At 39.3% G+C, this 16,646-nt stretch overlaps 1 protein-coding gene across 1 annotated transcript in view; it reads left to right on the top strand.

Annotated features, from left to right (window-relative positions):
• Positions 1-448: 448 nt before the first annotated feature.
• si:ch211-250g4.3 (extracellular matrix-binding protein ebh) overlaps positions 449-16,646 on the top strand; it is a 59,494-nt gene continuing 43,296 nt past the window's right edge. The window contains exons 1-4 of the mRNA XM_059555432.1: positions 449-537; positions 3,543-3,606; positions 3,706-3,954; positions 12,158-16,377. Of these exons, the coding sequence (XP_059411415.1) occupies positions 3,585-3,606; positions 3,706-3,954; positions 12,158-16,377 (4,491 nt within the window). The 5' untranslated portion in view covers positions 449-537; positions 3,543-3,584. The remainder of the gene's footprint in view (positions 538-3,542; positions 3,607-3,705; positions 3,955-12,157; positions 16,378-16,646) is intronic.

Below are 16,646 nucleotides of genomic sequence, written 5' to 3'. Positions count from 1 at the left end.
CTCAAAAATCTTTGCTGATAATATTTTTAATGAAGAAAAATGCATTGTGTTTATGTGTGTGACACACACACACACACACACACACACACACACACACACACACACACACACACATATATATATATATATATATATATATATATATATATATATATATATATATATAAACAAGTGTGCTCAAGGTGCCATAATTTTGGCTCTCATTTAGTATGCACTTATTCCCAAACCAGTTAGCAGTGGGTGTTACTGTAGATAATTCACATTACCATATCAGGGGTGGACCTGTACTGTCATACACTGCGTTTATCAGAGAAGACCAGACAGAATTTTTTTTACCACCCACAGCCTATCAAATGCATGATAACCCAAAGCTGTGCCATTTTACGTAAATTACGTAGACATCAAGCATGTGCTAAAGTAAGATAAGATTTGTTTTTAAATGTTTAAAGTCACCTTCACCATTACTACAGCAATATGCCTCCATCATCAGACCACAACTTTTTACAGATCTCATTCAATCCAGAAATAACACAAAAGGTAAGAATCTTTTAAAAAATGTTATCAAATAAGACCAGTTCCTTAAGTCACATCTTAGCTACAGTAGAAAAAATTATTCATAAAATTGTTTCTATATATATATATATATATATATATATATATATATATATATACTGTATATATACATATAGAAAAATTTTCACTCAGAAATGGCTAGTTAAATTTCACAAACAAGGATAAGGACATGGAATCCTTACTTTGATAGTCAGGAGGTTATCAAAAGCGAGATATAAAACTTCTAATAGAATTGGTATCAATTCAGGGGCTTCATATATCTCAAAAAGAGACTTGGAATTGTTTTATAATGAAATAGAACAAATTCAATGGAATCAGATAACTAGTGGCAAAAATTGCCAATTAGCAAGTAATGACTTTATGATAACCTTTAGTGATCTCCTATCAAAATATTCCAAAGAATCATCTAGGCAGATCAAAGGTAAAACACCTCTTCCCTGGAAGAATGAGACAGTGTGGAATTTAATGAAACTAAGAGATGCAGCACTTAAAAAATCCTTGAAAACAGGCCTTTTGACAGACTCGCTTTTGTACAAAGAGCTCAGAAACAAAGTTGCCACACTGTTACAAAGAACTAAAGCACATTTTTTATGAATTTAATTGAACAAGCAAAAGGAAACACTAAAAGACTGTGGCAAACCATTGATAAAGTAACTGGTCGGAAGAGTTGTAAAGATCATAAATTAGAAATTAATATTAATTGAAATCTGGAAACTGATGCTCAAATAGTGGCGAATCATTTTAATAATTACTTCATAGAATCAGTCAAAGTACTGGGAATTCAAAATAGAGACTCAAATAATTATGTACGAGCATCTGATTGTACTGATTTATGTACGAAGTCTGATTGTATTTCATATGAACAAAACATGCTAAATTTTAAATTGGCAAACAAATTTTAAATTAAAAAATGTATGCAATCATTGACAAATTCTAAAAGTAAACATATTTAGGGAATGGACAATGCTCTTCTTAAAAAACATAAAGAAATTTTTGTAACTCCTATCACATACCTGCTAAATAAATCAATAGAAGAAAGCTTTTTTCCCACTGCTTTTAAAACCGCAGTAATCACTCCAGTATTCAAATCAGGGGCAAATATGAGGTCTGCAATTACAGGCCGATTAGCATACTTCCTGTTGTCTCAAAAATTGCAGAGAAAGTAATTGCGGAGCAACTAAAAGAACATTTAAACAAAAATAATATGCTACATCCCATGCAATTTGGATATAGAAAACACCATTCCACCGAAACTGCATGTTGTTACTTTATTGAGGTGGTGAAGGCAAAGCTGGAAAAGGGCGGGGTCGTGGGCGCCGTGTTTTTGGATCTAAGCAAGGCGTTTGACATGGTCAACCACTCTGTGCTACTGAGGAAGCTGAGCAACTATAATTTATCACAAAGTGCACAACAGTGGGTAGAATCATATCTCAGTGACCGTGTCCAGTGCGAAAGAGTCAAAAGTAAGTTATCAACATCTAAGGCTAATGACATGGGTGTCCCACAAGGCTCTGTTCTTGGGCCATTGCTGTTCGCGCTTTACATAAATGATCTTCCTTCAGTGTGCGGTGAGGTGGACATGCAGATGTTTGCAGACGATACTGTAGTTTACGTACATGGAAGCGATGCGACCAGTGAAGCTAATAAATTAACCAATGTAATGGGAAACATCTTAAATTGGCTTTTCTCTGCCTCGCTCACACTGAATGTAAATAAAACAGTAGCAATGTATTTTACCAAAACTCAACGACTGAAGTCCTCCTTTCCATGCATTTATGCAAATCAGAGTCAAATAAAAGAAGTGAATGAATTTAAATATCTAGGCCTTTTTTTGGATTCAACCTTCACTTTCAAAAAACATGTTAAGATAATTTGCAGCACACTAAAATACAGTTTGTCTGTTTTTAGACATATTAGGAATACATTGACTCATGATGCTGCAAAAATTTACTTGGAGGCAATGATAATTCCTCATATTAATTACTGTATTTCTTGTTGGTCACAGACGAGTGAAACAGCAATAAAACCTTTAAAATCTTTATATAATCAAGCTGTTAAAGTATTAGACAAAAAGCCACTGAGATAACATCACTGTCTGATTCTTGGAAAATACAGCATGTTAAACTTTGATAATATAATTTTGTATGCCAATGTGCGATTAGTTTTTAAAATTTTAAATAATATTGCGCCTCCTCCCTTGAAAACATTTGTCCAGCTCTGTTCTGAACAGATGAGTAGGAGCTCCAGGTCCACAAGTTGCAATGATTGCAGACTGCCTAAACGTGGCTCGGCCTTTGCACAGACAGCCTTCTCATTTAAAGTCATCAAAGAATGGAACAAACTCCCACAGAGTCTGAAACTTACCTTAGACCTGAAAGATTTTTCTCGCAATACTAAAGTGCTATTGGAAAACCATTCGTGTCAGCATAGATAACGGTGTATTTAAATATGATTTTTAGTTGTTTTATTGTAGTAATTTTGGTATGATTTACTGACTGATGGGTGTAATGGAGAATGGTTGAATGAATGAATTAATAGTTGTATTTGAGTGATTAATTACATTTTATATTGTATATTTTGTATTGTAATTCACCTGCTCGGGGACTGCAGATGGAAACTAGCTTGAGCTAAATCTGGTGCAAAGCATCTTTAATTAATGGGGTTTTTTTTGCACATTGTCCCTGTTGAAATAAATAAATAAACAAACAAAAACAATCAAATTAAATGTGAAATTTTAAGAAACTGAAATAGTATTTTCTAGTAAATGTAATAATGTAATAATTAAACTCATGTTTAAAAATTATCTGGATTGAATGTATATCTTGCTTTATCGTTTTTCTCTATTTCACAATACATTTCACAGTTAAATCTTTTGAAAACAGTATAACACTCAAATAACTTCACCTTTACATTTCTGTACACTTTAACCTTTATTTTTAATGATATTTTATTATTTTTTAATACTGTAGTACACAATGGAATTAATTTCTTAAGCAAGCAAGCAAGCAGCCATGGCAGAATCCAGAGATTACGGTAAAGTTCACTGCACTATACTTAATTTAATCAAAATTTAATTTTGATTGTGTCATGCATTGTTTATTAATGCAGTGCAAATGTTCTCCTTCCCAACAGTTGGAGACTTCCTGACAGAATTCAAGGAGCAGATAATTACAAGTGCGACTCGGGTCAGTGACATTGCTGAGGCTGTTGTCTCCCAAAGTCTGATCCATGAAGCAGCAGCTCAACAAGTGCAGACTGCTCCAACCCAGCAGGAAGCAATGCGGCTCCTATTTGAGGCTTTGGAAAGAGAGCCACCCCTAAACAGAGTGTCCTTCCATCTCATCCTGAGAATGACAGAGCCTGAACTGATTCAAGAACTAGGTTAGAAAATCAAATTAATTTTAGTCAAAGCCAATAGTGGATCTGGATCAAAACTGGATCTGTCCAGTTTGTGAACTCTTATCACTAAGTTAATTCAGTCATGGCCATTACTAACATGGAACTGCAAACTTACAGAGTCGTGTATATATATATATATATATATAAAAACTTTGCATTAATATTTATTATTAATAATAATAATAATAATAATAATTTGTTTAGTTATCTATCTATCTATCTATCTATCTATCTATCTATCTATCTATCTATCTACCTATCTGTCTGTCTCTCTCTCTCTCTCTCTCTCTCTCTCTCTCTCTCTCTCTATATATATATATATATATATATATAAATACATTTAGTCACTTAGCAGACGCTTTTATCCAAAGCAACTTACAAATGAGGACAATGGAAGCAATCAAAATACAACAAAAGAGCAATGATATATAAGTGCTATTACAGGTCTCATTTAGCTTAAACACAGTAAACATAGCAAGGGCTTTTAAATAATATAATTAATAAAAAGAAAACAGATAGAATAGAAAAAGAATAGAGCAAGTTAATGTTAGAGGTCTTTATATATATATAAAATTGTATAATAAATGAAAAGAAAATAGAATACAGAAATATTATAAAGGTAGTTAGATTTATTATTTTTTTAAGAATAAAATTAGAATAGTGAGTGCTAAAGTTAGATGGTCAAATAAGGATGGAAGAGATGGGTTTTAAGCCGATTCTTGAAGGTGGCTAAGGACTCAGCTGCTCGTATTGAGTTGGGCAGGTCATTCCACCAGGAGTAAACATTTAATTTAAAAGTCTGTAAAAGTGACTTTATGCTTCTTTGGGATGTGGGATGGCACAATCAAGCGACGTTCATTTGCAGAACGCAAGCTTCTAGAGGGCACATAAGTCTGAAGTAAAAAAAATTAGGTAAATGGGTGCAGAGTCAGTGGTGGTTTTGTAGCCAAACATCAATGCCTTGAATTTAATGCAAGCAGCTATAGGTAGCCAGCGTAAATTGATGAAAAGAGGTGTTACGTGTTTTCTTTTCGGCTAATTAAAAATTAATCTTGCTGCCACGTTCTGGATTAACCCATAGGTCTAAGGGTATTTTTGGGGCCTGGAGAAGTTTTGTCATGCCCTGACATTTGTGCTTTTTTCAGTTGCTTATAAACATCTAAAAGGCTAAAGTCTAATATCACTGTAATCAGCAGCAAAAAACTGGGCTATAATAATCTGTGAGCAGCATGTATGTACATTTGATTGTGTTTTTCAGGAAAAGAAAAATGTTATGCGTGGTTAGTGAAAAACTAAAAATGTTAAATCACTTGAATAAGGCCATAAAACACATACAGAACATTGGTTCTCAGGACTTTTGAGAACTGGAGCTTGTAGCCTAGAATTTTCTTTCTAAATTATGTGAAAAACATCTTGTTTACTCACTCACAGAGAACAATATATTGATTTAAATTTTCTAAGACACTTTTTGTTTGTAAAAGTCATATGCGAGTAGGCGTCAACTATCATGATTATCATTGTGATTTACACCTGAGAAGACAAAGGCCTGCATAATGAGCTGCATAATGAGCCTTTCAGTCAGGTTTGTGACTGAGAGGAAGAGTTACAAGAGGACAAAATAAATGTATATATTTTTATGTTTGTAGTATATTTAGAATATATTTAATTATCCCACAACATAATTTAAAGAGTAACTAAACCCTAAACCAACTTTTTTTAGTTAATGATCTGTAAAAATGGGGCTTTATTAGTGCTGTTCATTGATTCGAAGTAACTTTTTTGACATTTGAGTATAAAGTGTTTTAATTCTACAATATATGGTGTAAAAACGTCTGAGTGCTGCCCTCTTCAGGTTGAACGGTGGCTACTGCAGTTTATTTTTCCTATTGGATGTTGCGGTGGCAAGTGACCACGGCTGACGTAAGCAGTTTGCAGCTCACCACGCCCCTTGGTATGAGCTACCACGCCATTGGCAGTATAAAATCATCTTGTTCCGTCAAAATTACTGTGAGTCAGGAGTTGGAATTGCGAGTATTGAAAACGACCAGGATCGACTATTATAGCGTCTATTTAGCATAGCATTTATATAGTTATTTAGAATTTTTCATGTAGCCTATGTAGTTAATTAGCATAGTTGTTAGTGTAACGTTAGTATTGTTAGAAGTATAGTTAGTTAGTAGCATAGTATTGCATCAGTTAGGATAGCTTCAAGTTGGCGTAGATTTATCTGTATTTAGTACAGTGGTCAGGATGGTACGTAGGGGTAGTGTTGCTGGTTGCGACAGCACTGCTGGACTGCATTGTTTTCCAGCAGACTTTAAAATTAGGCGCCAGTGGTTGCATGCACTTGGCCTGGAAGACCGCGAGTTCCCGCCTAGAGCTGGAGTGTGCAAACTGCATTTTACGCGGAATTGCTTCTCCAACGCAATGGAGGTGGAAATGGGCTTCTCCACACAGCTCGTGCTGAAAAGTGACGCGGTGCGGGAGTTCACTCCGCAGTTTGAGCCAGCGCCTCGAATTGATATGGCTCAGGCCACAGACACTTCGACATCCTCCACTTCAGGTGAAGGTGGGGGAGAAAAGTCCTCTACTTCAAATGAACGCTCTGTTGCAAAGCTACTTGCGTCACTACAGTCACTCTCCATTTTAGCGACTCTGACAGCAGCTGTCAATCAATCCGTCACTGCGGGTCTCAGGTTCACGCCCCACCTGCTCAGCACCGCCCTCGGTTTATCCCCTCGATCTCCGCTGTGCTCTGCCCAATTTTCAGCATTTTTCAAATATTGCCAGTGGGTGGAGTCAGGCTCTGACCAGGGGTTTAGTTACCCTTTAATATTCACTTGCGAGTGCAGTTAAACAGTTTATTAGGATCAATCAAAGCTGACTTTCAAAGCTGAATTTTTTGCATCATTACTCCAGTCACACAATCATTCAGAAATCCTTTTAACAATCAGATTTTCTACAAAAATATACATATATATATTATTGTTATTATTATTATTATTATTATAAATGTTGAAAAGAGCTGAGAATATTTTTTCAGGTTTTATGGGGGGATAAATTGAAAGAACAGCCTTGTTTGTTACGTTTGTAACATTTACATTTATTTGTTACATATATATTTTTTTACATCAAGCTTTTGAATGGTATAGTAGTATATATTGTTATTGAAACTTCAGAATGTTTCACTTGATTATACATTTAGTCAGGAATTATAGTTTGGAAAAAGTCTAACTAGTCAAGTGTTTACACGTTATGTGAAAACTAGTACATGTATATAAATAAATAAAAAGAGACTTACTCATGTTTATGATCTCAGCTGAATAAAGCGCTTCATTCTTTTTTTTTTTTTTTTTTTGAGGAAATCTCAAATCCTGAGGTAATCCACATCACATCTTTTTGGGGTGAATTATGTCTTATTCCTCTCATCGCGAAGCAAACAGTAAAATAAAAATAAAAAACTTGAACAGTCTCACTGCGTTGTTTTCTATTGTATGGGCGTATTCAAGCCGCATGCTTCAGTGAAACATTATAATCTCAAAAGCGAGTTCAGCACGTGGATGAGGTCGCATTAGATATAACGAAGGGAGACGTGAAAAACGGACATTGCGTTGTTTTCATATGGATTACTTTATCACAGAATATTTGTTTTCGGCAGCACTATTTAGTTTAAAAGTAGACATGTCAAGCTTTCTATAGATATATCTCTCATGTCTCTTCGTTAAGTATTCACTGAGTTACAGTTCATTTTAATGATGCATTTGTAAATGAAGATCACCCCAGACAAAGGCTGCAGACATCACACCTTGTTTGTTATCTTTATTTTATAAATGCACAAAGTTTTGTTGTTATTATGTCTGTATACAAAAAAAGTAGATTCTTTACAGATTCGATTGATGTATTGCTCTTATCTGTACGATCAAAACGGACAGTGTAGGTTAAGTTCTTTTAGGGGTTATCAGGAGAAAATGCCTCATAACACGTACAAGTGTTAATAGACTCCAAAGGGTTAAATATAAAGGTTTGATAGAACTGGCTGGAAGACCTGCCAAGAGAGCATTGCAATAGTCCAGCCTGGAGAGAACAAGAGCTTGAACAAGGAGTTGTGCAGCATGTTCCGAAAGAAAGGGCCTGATCTTCTTGATGTTGAATAAAGCAAATCTGCAGGACCGGACAGTTTTAGCAATGTGGTCTGAGAAAGTCAGCTGATCATCAATCATAAATCCAAGGTTTCTGGCTGTTTTTGAAGGAATTATGGATGATGTGCCTAACCTGATGGAGAAATTTTGATGAAACGATGGGTTTGCAGGAACTACAAGCAGTTCTGTCTTGGCAAGGTTGAGTTGAAGGTGATGGTCCTTCATCCAGCAAGAAATGTCTGTTAGACAAGCTGAGATGCGAGTAGCTACCGTTGGATCATCAGGATGGAATGAGAGGTAGAGTTGAGTGTCATCAGCATTGCAGTGGTATGAAAAGCCATGTTTCTGAATGACAGAACCTAATGATCCCATGTAGACAGAGAAGAGAAGTGGTCCAAGAACTGAGCCCTGAGGCACCCTAGTAGTTAGATGTTGTGACTTGGACACCGCACCCTTCCAAGATACTTTGAAGGACCTATTTGATAGGTAAGACTCAAACCACTGGAGTGCGGTTCATGAGATGCCTTTTGCCAGGAGGGTTGATAGGAGGATCTGGTGGTTAACCATGTCAAAAATAGCGGACAGATCAAGCAGGATAAGTATTGAAGATTTGGATTCCGCTCTTGCCAGTCTTAGGGCTTCAACAACTGAAAGCAAGGCAGTCTCAGTTGAATGTCCACTTCTGAAGCCAGATTGGTTGCTGTACTGTGTGAGAAATGCAGAGACTGGTTGAACACAGCTCGTTCAAGTGTTTTTGCAATGAAAGGAAGAAGGGAAACTGGTCTGTAGTTCTCTAAAAGAGATGGGTTGAGGGTGGGTTTCTTAAGTAGTGGAGTTATATGAGTGTGACGAGTGGGGCGGGGACGAGGGACATGGGAGCGAGGCCGGTGGAGTGATTGGAGATGAGCTACACCTGTTCGACCCACCGGTCTCGAGGCCCACGGAGGAGATGGAAGGATATAAAACTGGAGCGACGACAGTGAAGGACGAGAGAGGACCAGGCCTGGGCTTTTAGTTGTGTTTTGGTTTTTATTTGCGCGCACCAGTCGTCCGTGAGGGGCTGGTGCGCTGTTTTGTGTTTATTTTGCTTTATTAAAATGTTGTTTTGATTGTCCGCCGGTTCCCGCCTCCTTCTTCCCGACGATAACAAAGGTTATCATTACAGTGGTGCCGAAGCCCGGGAGAAGGAGGGACGCGCTGCTGAAGATCCCTCGCCGCTGTGGTGAATCCGCGGTGCCAACGAGCAGGCGAGGAGTGTGCCGCCATGGACGCTCGAGGCGGTGGGCTGGAGCGAGTTGCCCGGGGACGGCCGAGCTCGCTACCGGCCGCCCACGATAGGGAGGGGCGGCTGCCGTCCGTGAGGGAGCGGAGGAGTCTGCGCCGTTTGCCAGGTGGCCGGAGCCTGCTGCCATCCGCCGGAACGGGGAGGAGCAGGGAACGGGGGACTCCTGCCGGCTGCCCAAAACCGGAGGAGCCGTCGCCGTCCACCGGGCGGCGGAGGAGTGTCGTGCCGTCCGCCGAGGGCCGTCCAGTGCCACCGCCAGGCACCGCGGAGGAGATCGCCCAGCTGGTGGAGGGCCGAGCAGCGGTGCGTCTGGGAACCGGATTTTTTTTTTTTTTCACCTCTATCCCCTCTCTCGTCTCTGTCGCTCCTCCTTCCATCTCCTTTTCTCTCGCCTCGCCTGTCCTACCCCCAGGTTCCCGCAGGTCCCCGGGGGGGGGGGGGGGGGGGGGGAGTAGAGCGCAGTCTCGGGAGTACCCCCCGGCCTGCGAGGGGCGATGGGGGTATGTGACGAGTGGGGCGGGGCCGAGGGACATGGGAGCGAGGCCGGTGGAGTGATTGGAGATGAGCTACACCTGTTCGACCCACCGGTCTCGAGGCCCACTGAGGAGATGGAAGGATATAAAACTGGAGCGACGACAGTGAAGGACGAGAGAGGACCAGGCCTGGGCTTTTAGTTGTGTTTTGGTTTTTATTTGCGCGCACCAGTCGTCCGTGAGGGGCTGGTGCGCTGTTTTGTGTTTATTTTGCTTTATTAAAATGTTGTTTTGATTGTCCGCCGGTTCCCGCCTCCTTCTTCCCGACGATAACAAAGGTTATCATTACAATGAGCCTGTCTAAATGATGAGGGAAAAACACCAGTGTGGAGGGATGTGTTAATGATGTGAGAGAGTGCAGATACAACTGCAGGAGAAATGGCTTGAAGGAGATTTGATGGAATAGGATCAAGCGGACAAGTAGTAGGATGATTAGAAAGGATGAGTTAGGAGACTTCTGCCTCAGAGAGTGAAGAGAATGATGTGAATGAGTGTATGTTTGCTGGTGATATGAGCTTGACGAATTGTGGTGTGGAAAATTGTGCATTGATGGTTTTAATTTTATTGATGAAAAACGTGGCAAAGTCATCAGCTATTAGAAATGAAGCAGGAGGGGGAGGAGGAGGACAAAGGAGTGAGGAAAATGTTTTAAAAAGCATGTAAGCATGCAAGCATCAGATGAATTGTTAATTTTGTTATGGTAGTATGTCATTTTTGCAGTGGAGACATTAGCAGAGAAGGAAGAGAAGAGTGACTGATACACATTAAGGTCAGTTGTATTTTTGGATTTGTGCCACACCCTTTCAGCAGTTCTAAGCTTAGAACATTGTTCACGTAGAACATCAGATAACCAAGGGGCAGAAGGGGCAGTACGGGCTGGCCTAGAAAACAAGTGGCAAACAGTGTCTAAACTGTAAACTGTCAAGATGTAAGAGTGGAGCAGAATGTATCACTAGCACTGTTAAATAAAAAAGATGCTAACAGTTTAGGGGAAGGAACTGAAGATGAAACCATTGCAGATAGCCGGGAGGGTGTGAGTGAGCGTAGGTTATATAGGTTGTATATCTATATCTATACCTATATATATATATATATATATATATATATATATATATATATATATATATCCTATATCTGTATCAATATATATATATATTAGTGATGCACCAAATTGAAAATTCTGCGCCGAAACCGAAAATTTAGGATGCACTTGGCCGAAAACCGAAACTGAAGCCGAAAATGGCTTCTTTTAAAAACGTATATATATATTGCTTGGATTTAATGGATCTGAATTGAAAAATCACAATATAATAATCAAACTTTTATTAACAGTTACATAACAAAACATAAAATATTTTTTACAATAAATATAAATAATAATTATTCTTCAAGTTTTATGTTCCATCAAATAAAATAGTTTTTTAAAAATTGTGCAAAAAAATCCACAATTTTGGAGATTTTTGCAGAACAAATGTTACATATTGCAACTTTGGTGTCCTCTCGTATAGGGCTGTCACTTTTGTGAAAAAAAATCCTGTTCGATTTTTGAGACATAGGCAAAGTGTTCAATGAATCGTTAGTAAATTGCCTATATTTGGCGTTGATCCGTTTTTCAACGCCAAATATAGGCAAATCCACCTACAACCAAACAGGCATTAGGGCGAACGTAAAGAGGGCGCTTGAGACGCGCACAAGTCAGCAATGTGGACTGCCATAACATCAATGAAAAACATTACTGAAGGCTACATTGATATTATGCACTAATAGGCTCTGTTTATGTGTGTGTGTGTGTGTGTGTGTGTGTGTGTGTGTGTGTGTGTGTGTGTGTGTGTGTGTCAGAACCTGCAGTTGCTGTGTGACGCGCGTTCGCTGCGAGCGTATAGTGACGAGCTGGACGCGCTCCGAGAGAAGGCCGTTAAAATCGATTCCCTGTTTTCGTTTTCGAAACTTGTGTTGGTTGGTCTGAACGATTGTGCAGCTTTTGTGACAAGCTTTTTTTGATTGTGACAGCCCTTTGACATGCTTAATCTTTGATAGGCAGACGCGTGATAACAGCTCGACCGTGAGTGAAACCTAAGCGCTTGCTCACGGATGGGAGGGGCGGGTGACATTCATTTTCAGTTTACATTTTCGGCTGTTTTTTTTTTATTTCGGCCCGAAACCGATAATGCCATATCGAAATTTCGGTGCACCCTAATATATATATATATAATTTTTTTATTTTGCAGAGTGGAGACAACGCAACAGCAAGCAAACGCAAACAGAGAGAATCAGTCCACCTAGTTCTCCCAGAGAAAAAAGAAGACAGGATGACAGAAATGGACATTCAAATGACATCCAGAAAAGAAAAGACTCTCTAAAAAGACGTAGGCTTGAAACAATGCGTGCCATGGAGCAGATCGAGAAACTCTGGGAAGGAACTCAGCAAGAAAGAACTGAGATAGACAACTTGAGACAGCGGATTCAGCGACAGCAAGATGAGATAGTCAGGATGACCACAGAGAAAAGACAACTTGAGAGAACTATTACTCACATGAAAGCTGAGATGGACCACATCTGCGAAAGAATGGATTGTAATAAAGAAGAGGTAAATAGAGAGAGGGAGAGGATTGAACAAATGAGATCTGATCTCCAAACTGAGCAAACCACACTGGAGCAAAAGCATGATGAAATCTTGAGAGAGAGACAGAACTTGGAGATAATCAGATATGACACTCTGAGACAGAAGGAGGAGCTGGAGAGCAACCGTGAAAGCACAAAGTATGAGATGGAACGGATGGAACAAATGAAAAGTGCCATACAAGTTCAGATCAATGAGATAGAAATGAAGATTGAAGAAACACAGAAAGCAAAGTGTCAGATGGAGCAGATGAAAGCTAAAATAGAGGAGGAGGAAAGCGAGTTGGAGAGAAAGAAGTATGACATCAAGAGGCAAAGAGACCAATTTGAGCAGATTAAAGTTGACATACAGCAAGTAAAGATGGAAATGGAGCAAAGGTGGCATGAAACAGAGAAAGAAGGGTTGGAACAGAGAGCTATAATCCAAAGAGAGAAAGATGAGCTGAAATACCTGCAAGACGAGATTCAAAGAACAAGAGAAGAGGTTGAAAGAAACAGAGAGTTTTCAAAACAAGAGAATGAGAGAATAAACCAGCTGAGAGCTCAAGCGCTTACAGAAAACAACCTCATTGAAAAGAAATGGCAATATATCTTAAAAAAAGAAAAGGATCTGGAAGAGATGAAATATGAAATTGAGAGAGGTCGAGAGGAATTGGTGATGAATGGTGAGCTGGTCAAAAAGGAATGGGAAAAGATCGGACAGGCTAAAATGGAAATACAAAATCACATGATATCTATGGACGCCAGAGTTGAGGAAATAAAGAGAGAAACGGACAGGGTGAAATATATGAAAATAGAGATGCAGAAGGACAAAGATATTCTAGAAAAACAGAAGGATGATGTACGAAAAGCTAAAGAAGATATGGAGAAGAAGAGGTATGAGATAGTGACAGAGGAGCTAGAGCACAAAGCCCGACTGCAGAGGGAGAGAGATGATCTGGAGAGTTTAAGAGTAGAGATACAAAGGGCTAACGATATGGAAAAAGCAAAAATACTGAAGGAGAAGGAAGACAGTTGTAAGATAAGAGAAGAAGCCAGACAAGAAAGAGAAATTATAGAATTAATCAAAGCAGAGATCAAGGCTGAAAAAGTCAGCTTGAACCGAAGACAAGAGGAGATGCTGAGGGAGAGACAAGAGTTAGAAAGAATTAAACGTGAGACGGACAGAGCCAAAGAGGAGATCGAGAACAGCCAAGAAGTCACAATCCGGGAAAATGAGAAAATGGAAAAAATGAAGATTGAAATTCAGGGACAAATTGAAGATATTGAGAAGAAAATTGAGGAGATCCAAAAAACAAAAGAACAAATGGAGGAGACAAAGGCTGAGTTGGATGAAGAGCAGGAGGAGCTGGAACGAAAGAGAGAATTGGTGAGAAGAGAGACTGAACAGTGCGAGTTCCTCAGAAGTGAAATCCTCAGGGTGAAGGAGGAAATGGAGAACAGGTGGCATGAAACAGAGAAAGAGGAAGTCGAACTCAGAGCGAAAACCCAGCATGAGCTGGAAAGACTGGAAAAATTAAGGGACGAGGTCCAAAGATCTCAGAAAAACATTGAGGAGAGCAGGATGGAGCTCATGCAGTGGAAGGACAGTCTTGAAAAACTGAAGCTTCAGGCAGAGGACGACAACCTTGCCGCTATCAAACAGATGGATGAGGCTAAAGCAAAGAGAGAGGAGTTGACAAAAATGATAGAACAGATGGACAAAGAGCGAGGAGAGATTAATAACAACAGAGAAAAGGCTAAAGAAGAAGCAGATGAAATCAAAAGCATGAGGAATGAGCTACAAAGACAAAAGGCAGAAATAGAGAACAGGATTACAGTTGCTAAACAAGAAAAAGAGGAGGCAAGCCATGCCAAACTTGCAGTCCAAGAGGCTGAGATGCTCTTAAAAAAGCAAATGGAAGAGTCAGAAAAGAGACGGTATGAAACCATAACAGAGGCATTGGAGCAAAGAGATGAAATACACAAAAAAACAGAGGAGTTGGAACAAATAAACAAAGAGATACAAAGAGCCAGCGATGAGCTAGAAAGGTTGAGGCATTCTGAAAAAGAGAACCTGGAGAAAATGCTGGAGGATACACAGCAAGAGAAAGAATTTGTTGAGCAAATGAAAATAGCTTTGTTGAAGGACAAGGAAGATCAGGAAAAGCGTTTAGCTGATATGGACAATGAGAGAGAGGAACTCAAACAGATTAGAGTTCAGGTCCTGAATGAGAAGAAAGATATAGAAAAACGAAGGTATGAAATTATGAGAAATGATGTAGAACAGAGTGCTCAAGTGCAGAGACAAAGAGAAGAACTTGAGAAGATCAAGACTCAGCTATTTCTGGACACAGAGACCATGATCAGAAGCAGAGAGTTAGCGCAACAAGACAAAGAGAAAGCTGAACAACTTATGAATGAGATCCAGGAACAAAGAGGGGAAGTGAATAAAAGGTTAGAGGAGACAAAACTACGAGAGGACACTTTGAGGAAGATGAGAGAGGACATGGAGCATGAGAGAGAAGATCTGGAGAAGATCCGTGTGGAAACACTAAGAGGGAAAGACACATATGAAGAGGTCAAGGATGAGATTAACAGGGTGAGAGCAGAGATAGAGAGGTTGTGGGATGAGGCTGAAAAGGGAGAGCCTGAGGAATGTGAGAGGATGAACAGGGAGAAGGAGGAGATGATGAGGAAGATGGAAGCTATGAAGAACGAGATGGGTGAGATTGAAGACATAAAGATGGAGTTAACAAAACAGAAGGAGGACATCGACATAAAGATGGAAAAGGCAAGGCTGGAAATGACTAATCTTGAAAAGATGAGGGCAGAGCACCAAAAACAGAAAGAAGATATTGAAATCCAGATGATGGAAGCAAAGAGTGAGAGACACCAGATGGAACTGATGAGGACTGAGATCCTAAAACAAAAAGAGGACGTTGAAAGGAAAATGGAGCTAGTAAAAGCAGAGATGGACAAAATGCAGCATGTCAAAGAGGAAATACAAAGACAAAGAGAAGAGCTGGAGGAAAGGATGCAAAAAACCAAACGCGAGATTGGAGAAATGGAGCTGATGAAGAGAGAAATGGAAGGGAAGAAGAAAGAACTTGACCAAAGGATGAAATTGACCATGAGGAAGAAGGACGAGATGGAACGACTGAGGATGGGAATACAAAGGGCAAAAGACGAGATGGAGCAGAAAAGAGTGGAGACGGAGAGGCAGAAATATGAAATGGAGCAAGTTAAAGCTGAAATCCAAAGAGCAAGAGAGGAGTTTGAACTAAGGATGGAGGAGAGAGATTTAGAAGAAGAGAAAGGACAGATGAACCTCACGATAATCAACCTTATTCAACAGATTGAGGGGACGAGAGAAATGGTGCGGAAAGCAAAATTCCAGATTGAAAGCCGAATGGCAGGAAGTCAGATGGAGACAACAGACCAAGAGGAGATGAATTCTGAGATGCACAGGCTCATTTTGGAGATTGAACACATTCGGGAAATGCTGCGAGGTCTTAAGGCTGAGGTAGAACACAACAAGGAAACGATGAAGAGAGACAGGAATGAGATGATGCTACTGAAGAATGTAGTTCAACGAAGGAGAAGAGAGATTGAATATAGAGAAGAAAGAATTATGAGAGAACGAGATGAAGTAGAACTCATGAGAAATATGATGCAGTGGCAAAGAGAAGAACTGGAGGAGAGGCTGGAGGAGATCATTAAAGAGAATGATATGGTGGAGCAGATGAGAGAAGATGTGAAAAATGCTTTGGAGGACATAGCACAGGCCAAAGAAGAGATAAAGAGAGAGAAAGAACACATTGCTCTAGAAAAGACCGGTAAAGAAAAGGTAAGTCCTTATTTACTTGCATTTAACAGATGTGTCATTATATTATCTGCTTTATCAATATTGTCGGCAGCAAATGGACTCTTAAAGTCAACATGAAGCATGCGTAACCTGTTTTGCAAGGATGCAACTTATTTCAGTTATACATTACAATCTTGAGTGAAACAACAGAAAAAGAATTAGACAAAGACTTGACAATGAATTATGTCACATTAAGTAAGTAAATAGGGTCAACATTTCTTGTTCTGTATAAAATGCTATAAGGGCTTTAA

Source organism: Carassius carassius, chromosome 8 (genome assembly GCF_963082965.1).
Source record: "Carassius carassius chromosome 8, fCarCar2.1, whole genome shotgun sequence".
In the NCBI taxonomy this organism is placed as follows: Eukaryota; Metazoa; Chordata; class Actinopteri; order Cypriniformes; family Cyprinidae; genus Carassius; species Carassius carassius.
Note: the sequence above shows the minus strand (reverse complement) of the source record. Positions and strands in the feature narration are given on the sequence as shown.